This window comes from Lactuca saligna, chromosome 1, assembly GCF_052625555.1.
Source record: "Lactuca saligna cultivar CGN05327 chromosome 1, ASM5262555v1, whole genome shotgun sequence".
NCBI classification, from domain to species: Eukaryota; Viridiplantae; Streptophyta; class Magnoliopsida; order Asterales; family Asteraceae; genus Lactuca; species Lactuca saligna.
Window position 1 is genome coordinate 81,992,864 of NC_136417.1, and position 8,141 is coordinate 82,001,004.

At 35.0% G+C, this 8,141-nt stretch overlaps 1 protein-coding gene across 1 annotated transcript; it reads right to left on the reverse strand.

The window, feature by feature from the left end:
- Positions 1-4,570: 4,570 nt before the first annotated feature.
- On the reverse strand, positions 4,571-7,472 carry LOC145040530 (protein NRT1/ PTR FAMILY 7.3-like). Its single transcript, XM_078988446.1, has 5 exons — positions 7,315-7,472; positions 6,865-6,991; positions 6,383-6,600; positions 5,654-6,216; positions 4,571-5,555 (listed from the first exon to the last, which is right to left on the reverse strand). The coding sequence occupies exons 1-5, from the start codon at positions 7,339-7,341 to the stop codon at positions 4,688-4,690; spliced, it is 1,803 nt and encodes a 600-aa protein (XP_078844572.1). The 5' UTR covers positions 7,342-7,472; the 3' UTR covers positions 4,571-4,687.
- Positions 7,473-8,141: the final 669 nt, after the last annotated feature.

Sequence of the window (8,141 nt, forward strand, 5' to 3'; positions counted from 1 at the left end):
AGATGATTATCTCATAAACATTCTCTTAGTTCTTCTTAAGTACTCTTAGAATGTCAACATAGTCATTCTAATGAATTTCCCATGTAGCTTATTGGTACCTTATGATTTGTTCATAGCATAATCATATACCTAGTCTTGTGCATAATATGGCATAATTGATGGATTCATTTATCAAAGAAAATAGCATATAAATAATTTTATCTAGCTCAAACATATGTTCTAGGTATTTTTGAGGCAAGCTTAGAATGGTGCCATGTGGCAATGATAAGAGTCCTTTAAAGGAATCTTATATCTTAATCTCTTTAAAGGAATCTTATATCTTAACATATATCTTTATCTATTTCCATAGAATTTTCATTCCAATAACATATCATGTCTTTCCCAAGTCTTTTATTTTAAAAAGACTTTTTGAGTTAATGAGAACTGTCCATGCAGAATTGAAATGTAATTTCAAATGATTAAGTATGTCTTATTCATTCAAAATTAGAAATATCAATATGCTCTTATTTTTTCTTAGTAAACACGAATCTTATCTTGATTTTGATATAAAAACATACTTTATATTTTCAAATTAAAATGAAGATTCTAACCTTGAGATGCTTTCTTTATATCCACAAATGGATCGTATGGCTTACATAGTTTTTTTATGATAACTTGGACTAACTAAAGCATCAGGCTAAGTTATATAGACATCTCCAAATAGGTTTCTATTAACGAAACCGATTTTCCTAGAATTTATTTTCCATATCTCATAATCATAATATATAGTTATGGTAAATAATATTCTCGTTGATCTAATCATAGCTACTTGAGAAAATGTCTAGTCATAGTCAATGACATGAGTATGAGTGAAGCCTTTTACAACAAGTCTTGCTAAATGTGTATAAATCTCCATGTTTGTATTCTTTTAAAATAATCATGTACTTCTTTTGGATTTTTTATAGGGAGGAAGTTTAATCAAGTCCATACTTGATTATTATATATTGTAACATCCCCAATTTTAAGACAATTTTTTATTTATTTTTATTTAATGTATCAAAATATAATCATGACTACAAAATGTATATCAAAAGTTTCAAAGACATGAGTCTATGTAGCTCCGTCTTCTAAAAAACTTGTGGATACCTGCTTATTGTTTTCCTGAGATACAAGTAGTTTTGAAAAGAGTGTCAAGAACAAAGTTGGTGAGTTCATAACCATGTTTGCAATTGAAAATCTATCATTTGTCCCTTGAAAATGTAAGTATGTTTTTCCTAGAAAATCCTATATTTTCTCTTGTAAATGTTTTGTAGTCTTAATACCCTAAGACCGAAATGTATATTTGATACTTTACTCTGGAAATATAATGTAGTTTTAATTCACACAAAACCTTGAAATGTATATTTTCTCTATACTAGTATAGTGTTCTGTAATGGTACTCGTATGAAAACTCACTGTATAATAGTTTTATTTAAAAATAAAACTAAGTGAAGTTGTTTACTTATCCATACACTAATCGTATTATTCAATACAAAATTGTTAATTATCATAACCATGCTTGATGATATCGGAATGCCTGAACACAACATTCTTTAGGCGTCGTAATTGGTACGATATTGGTCACCTCAGGCCTGCCGGCCTAGCTGTTTCAAACAGCTCAGGTGCGGGATTGTTTTTCCCATATAAATCTATATACAAGTGTCACGCTCTCCCTCTAGGAGACTCTGGTTATACCGGACTGGATTGAAGTATGTCTCACAAAGCTATATCGACGGTTACGCGTAGAATAATGAAAATTCATTTTGAAATGAATAAATTGTATATATGACTCATAAACTATACCTATCATAGTTTATATGTTTGTTTCTGTATTGTAATCTGAACTTGTAATATAGTACGTTTGTTTCGTAAACTATACATATTATTGTTTATATGTTGGTTTTATATGAAGTCCTGAACTAGTAAAGTAGTATGTTTATCATAGTAAAATGATAGTTGAAAATTATTTGAATAGTTTTGTTATTAACACAAGATTTCCTTGTGCTTTACTTGTACCCCCCCCCCTCATAAAATATAAAAATATAGTGAAAACATAGGGGTATGAACTCACTTGATAAGTGGTGATTTGGGCAGTGCTTCGCTACTTGAAATCACGAGTTTCTGGAGAAAATCGAGTTCGGCTTGGGCAGAGTTTCAACCGGAAAAGATTCTTTTCTCGAGGACTTGGATTGCTTCGGGCTTTCTTAGGGTGTTAGGGAGGTTTCCTAAGCTTCGAGGGGTTTAAAGTGGCTCAAAAGGGTGTTTAAAGGTAAGGAAAGAGTGAAATTTGTAAACTGATCCGAGAGGGTTTGCATGGTATTTATAGTATGGGTGAGGCCTCGCATTACGCTAGGCATACTTCGGTACACTAGGCGTAGTAGCTACGTGCCCTCTGTTCGGTTTCCGAACATCAGACGTGCTCATGCTATAAAAACACATTCAACATGCGAAAGTGTAGGGTGATGTGGTTGACTCCAGACCAAGTTTCTGAATACGCTAAGCATAACCTCGTACGCTGGGTGAACGACTTCATATTTAATTTTTCAAAATTCAAAATTTAATAACTTTTGCATATGAGCTCCGTTTTTGACGTTGTTTATATCCACATGCAGATGGGATTGTGCTCTACAACTTTAGTTTAGAATCCATCAGCTAACTGTGAATTTATTTTTAAAGTTATATTTTTAACAGGCCGGGATAGGAAAAGTCCGTTAAAAATTCATAATTTCTTCATCCGTCATCCATTTTCGTCTGTCTTTTTACCGTTGGACTACTATTAACGAGATCTTCGATTCTTGTTAGGTTGTGTTGGCTAAAATCGCCCGATCTATAATTCGAATTTCGGACTGTATATTGTGCCGAATCTTAGAAAATTCATAACTTCATCACACGAAGTCAGATTTGGACGTTCTTTTTATGGATGTTCTCGATTTAATTATGCTAAAACTTTTATTTAGATTGTTAAGGCTAAAAAGTAGGTTATCGTAAATTCATATTTTATTTACACAGCGTCGTGCCGGTTCCGTCGTGAAACTTCGATATGTCATACCTTCTTTGTTACAACTTAGATTTCATCATTCTTTATATCTCTGGAATCCTTATCACGACCAGTACAAGTTTCTTCATAGATATCGAGTTTATCAAACATTTTATTTTTGAAGATCGTTTTTATCTTAATTTATTACATCTTTATAAATAAATAAATGCGCATAATATTCAAATAATTTCTCTTTATTACTTTAAAACTAGTTACAAGTTGATCTAAAATGTTACATGGATTAAAAATAACGGGTCATTACACAAAGCTTAGTGAGTTCCCCCAAAGAACCACCACATAAAACATATCAAACAACAGTATGCATAACTGAGCCTTTAGTCTGACTCGACCATATCGTAGGGCCTACAATCTATCTGGAATGCTCCCGAGCCTTTGACTTGAATGGACTGCCTCACTGGGTCTACAACCTATCCAGGCCGCTTACTAGGCCTTCGGCCTGACTGGACCGCCTTGCAGGGCCTACGGTCTATCCGGACCGCCCTGGGTATCTTGACCTTCAGCACAAAGCATGATTGCCTCAACCCAACCAACCATAACACGTCAACATATATATAACAAACAAACATATAATCAAGCATAAAACAAATAGGCAGATTTACAGATCACTACTACTTGCTAACATCCTATATACCAGGATACCGATTTAACAAATCTCTACAACATATATAACATACTATCATATAACAAGATATTTAATCCATTGGGCTAACCTTGGTTCCTTCGACCCGTAAGTACAATGAGGAAGAGTCACCTCATAGTTTGACAAAAAGTTGAATGATAACTACTCTAAATACCAGATCTATAGGCGACTTATTCAAAAGATAGAGGCCAAAACTCAACTATTTCTCCAATACACAAATACCCCTAAGTTAAATTTGGTCAAAGTCAGCAAGTCAATGCAGTCAATACAACCGAGTCAACTCAACTTCGTACGTAGAGCATACTTTGAAGGTACGTGGGGCATACTCGAGTCTTGATCGCATTCGGGATGGTTGACCACGTACACGCTGCGTACTCTAGGTTACGTAGGGCGTAATCCCAGACTTCCCAAATTTTCATTAAGACCTTAATGACTTAAGCTTTGACATCCAACTTTCAGATCAACAGCTAAAATACTACTAAGAGTCATAAACTTTCCAACAATATGACTTGACATGTCCCTTAAGTGCTTAAAACACAAAAAGTCAACATCTTAATGCATTAGGACCTTTTATAGCTTGCATGGAGTGGAACTAATCCTCTAGACTACATTTTTTTATGAACTAAGACCCCTCCTAAGGTCTGAAAGTATAACTTATTTGGTGAAGAAGATGCTATGATCAAGAATCACCCTTTTGGAAAGAAAAAAAAAGTGTCTTAAAGGAGGAAATACCTAGATCTACAAGATGGAGTGAGAAAGATGAGAAATTTATACCTCAAAACGATGCCATTAATCCTTAATAGACCACTTCGAAAACGTAAAAAAAAAAAAAAAAAAAAAAAAAAGACTAAACATTAAATAAGAATTTATAATTTTGGCATTAATTGATGGAGAAAAAAAGGACAAGAATACATTATTAGTATCTTTACTATGTTACAAAAAAATCATTCCAAACACATCAAATTAGCCTATCAAACATGTTGGCAGCCATCTACTTTCTCATTTCTCCCTTCAAACTTGATGTATTTGTACCAGTTTGCCACTAACAAGTACACCACAAAATCAGCACTTGTCAAAACGGCTAATAGAAAGTAGAAGTTGTCCAAATGACCCTTGTTCAGATTTCCAGGAATCCATCCAGGCATTCTTTCACTACTAGAAATCTTCATCACAATTGTCACAAGCAAACTGCTCACATAGTTCCCTAGTGAAATCGAAGTCATACATAATGCACTTCCAAAGCTTTTAAGCCCATCTGGTGCTTGCCCATTAAAGAATTCCAATTGCCCTACATACATGAAAACCTCCGAAGCTCCAATAAGTACGTATTGTGGAACTTGCCAGAATATGCTCAAAGTGCTCGACCCTTCACAAGTGGGGCAATCATTGTCCTTATATTTCAACCTGAAGTGTTCGACAGTGCCTGCTACTATCATTGCTAGTATGGCTATAACAAGCCCAACCCCCATTCTTTGAAGCTCGGTTAATCCTCTGGGGGAAGGAGATTTCTTTAGTCTTGCCACTAATGGATCAAGAACTCGTCTATAAATGAATATGAAGGCTGCAACACTTAAGATGTCAAAGCTGGACATGCTTGCTGGAGGAATGTGGAAGCTTGAGATGTTGGTTTTCATTGCAGCTCCTTGTTCGACAAACAGAGAGGCCATTTGAGTAAATACTACTGAATAAAGGATTGTGCATAGCCAAATAGGAAGGAGTCTTAATATGCATTTCACTTCCTCGACTTGTGTTACACTACAAAGGTGCCATGGGTTTCTAATATCTTCTTTCTCAAATGAGTTTTCCTTTGAAGTGATAACCGCAGCTCTATCCAAGAATCTGGAATGAAAGAAATGATCAGCATCGAAGGAAAAAAGGTGCTACAAATAATTTGGGAAATTTTGAACTTTATTTTTAATTAGAAAAAAGAGACATACTTAAATCCTTGGGTATGAAGAATATTTCTGCTTCCATTACTGGGATTTTCTTTGCCATCAACTTCGTATAATTCATCACCATTAGAAGGGATCGCAACCTTCCATTTCCTGAATGAAGCAACCATAACTTGGCAAAATCTTGATAAAGGATTCCCACTGGGTACAAAATGTCTATATCTTGGTGTTCCCACAAGAAACAAGATCAACGCTACGATTGCAGACCCCGCAGATGCCCAAAACCCTAATGCCCACGTCCCTTTATCTTCAAAATACCCTATTATGGTGTTCGAGAAGAGTGATCCAAGATTTAGCGCCAAGTAGAAGTAGCTAAAGAACGATACTTTTCCATGTCCTTCTTCCGGATGATCCTCATCAAACTGATCAGCACCAAATGTCGCTATGTTGGGTTGATACCCTCCATTTCCAAGGGCAATAAGGTAAATTGAAACGTAAAACATAGCCGTTGCAAAGCCGGAATGAGTCCCACATGGAGTTTTTTCATCGCCGCATCCTTCTGGTTTCACCAAGAATATGTATGACGACAGTGATAACGATATCAATCCCTGTTCATATCATATTAATTGAAAATATTAGTTGGAATAAGGATCGATCGATCGACATCAGTTTTGATAAACTGAATCTAGACATGCATAGATTAATGAAAGATCCATGCAGACACTCATGTGAACGATGATGTGATTAAAGTTTTTGTAGTGTTTAGATGCTTACGACGACAAAAATGGCCTGAAAGATCGCACAAGTCTTGTAACGACCCCAATATGAATCGCTAAGAAAGGCACCGAGGAGGGAGAAGATGTACACAGTTCCAGTCCATTTACTAACACTGTTCGCGGCTTCAGCATTATCTTGACCCATTACTCTCGTTAGAAAGAGAACCAAATTCACACCTACTCCGAAGAATGCTAGCGTAGCTAGACCTTGGTTCACTGTTTTCATATTTTCCATTACAAGAGAGACAAATGTTAGGCATATATTCTAATATAGAGTAAGAAGTTCTGGTTGTAAACTTATATGTAATAGCTCCAAACATGTCATGTAGCATATAAAGGATATGGGATTTATGTCGGAATGATTGAGATGAATACCGAAAGCTAAATAATTCATAATAACGGTAATCAGGTGGAGCAACAAATTTGATTTTTCTCTTGTTAAATTACTTGATTATAAAGGATTTTTGAAAGAAAGCATACCAAGTATGAGGATTGCAGCGAACCATGATCCTGTTCTTTCTCGGACTGCTGGTCGGCCTTTTCTATCGACTGATCCATCCTGAGTGCATTCCTCGTTCTTTTTCAGGGTTTTCTCCTCGAAGTTCCTCTGAAAACGAAATCGTTATTGAGTAAGAAACAACACATGAACAAATACAAAAATGATAACTTTTTAGTTTCTTGTATTGTAAAACAATGAGATTGATCGTTCAATATTCATGTAGTGGGTGACGTTATAAACTTAAAAACAAGAACCAACGACATGGGTTGAATTCAGTTATCCAGCTAATTAATACCCTCGATATGTAACTTGTTTGCAAGATGAAAACTCCATGCTTTTAAAACTAAATATGTGAAGATTATAATTTCTTTTTCCTTCATTTTAGGGAAATGGAAACAAAAAACATGAGTAAGAATCAAGCTAAAACCAACCATTTTAAGCATGTTTAAGCAAGCCATAATAGGTTATTGCTCCTCTCGATGATATATATGGTTATCAAGATCCAAAAAGTATAGAGAATCAGGAAGGATTTAGAAAGAGAAAGAGGGAGAGAGTTGGATTCAATGGTGATGGGGAATAGGAGGGAAGGGTATTTATAAAGGAAGAGTATCACAATCCTTATAGAAGGCAGGTAGTTTGGTGAAAGATGAGATTACGTATGAAAGTTGGCAGTGAAATTGATGTTTGTGTTGTCTCATTGCAATCCACTAAAATGATAGAGATCTCTTAAATTAATCTAGAGATTCGGAGTTTAAACTCGCACTTAGCTATTGTTTGGTAAATTAAAAAAGACGCATTAGAAAAAGATAGTGAAAATTTCATTTAAAAGGTGCTTTTATAAAAAGTTTTTAAATGGATTGCAGTTTCTCACCTCTTTCTGTGTGTTACAGTGAGGAACATCATTAAACCACTTGAGAAACAAACAAAAAAAGATGACAAAGAACCTGGCTGGAAAAGGAAAGCAAATACAAAAAAAAAAACTCAAGAATTTCAGGTTCACGTGTAACAAGTTGTAGCCTCGTGCGCATTCATGGTTCATTGAATGTGGGTTGATGTCTGAAGTCCCAAAAATCACTGGTCTTTTGACATCACTAACAAGCAATGCTATATTTTCCACTTGCGTACATCTTTGTGGTTAATTACATCATTACATGTATATTTAGAGTATCCAAAATAAAAAGTTTAATGACACACATATATGCATTTAGGTAAAACAGATAGTTTAAAACTCAATGAATATAAAATTTAATAGCCACTG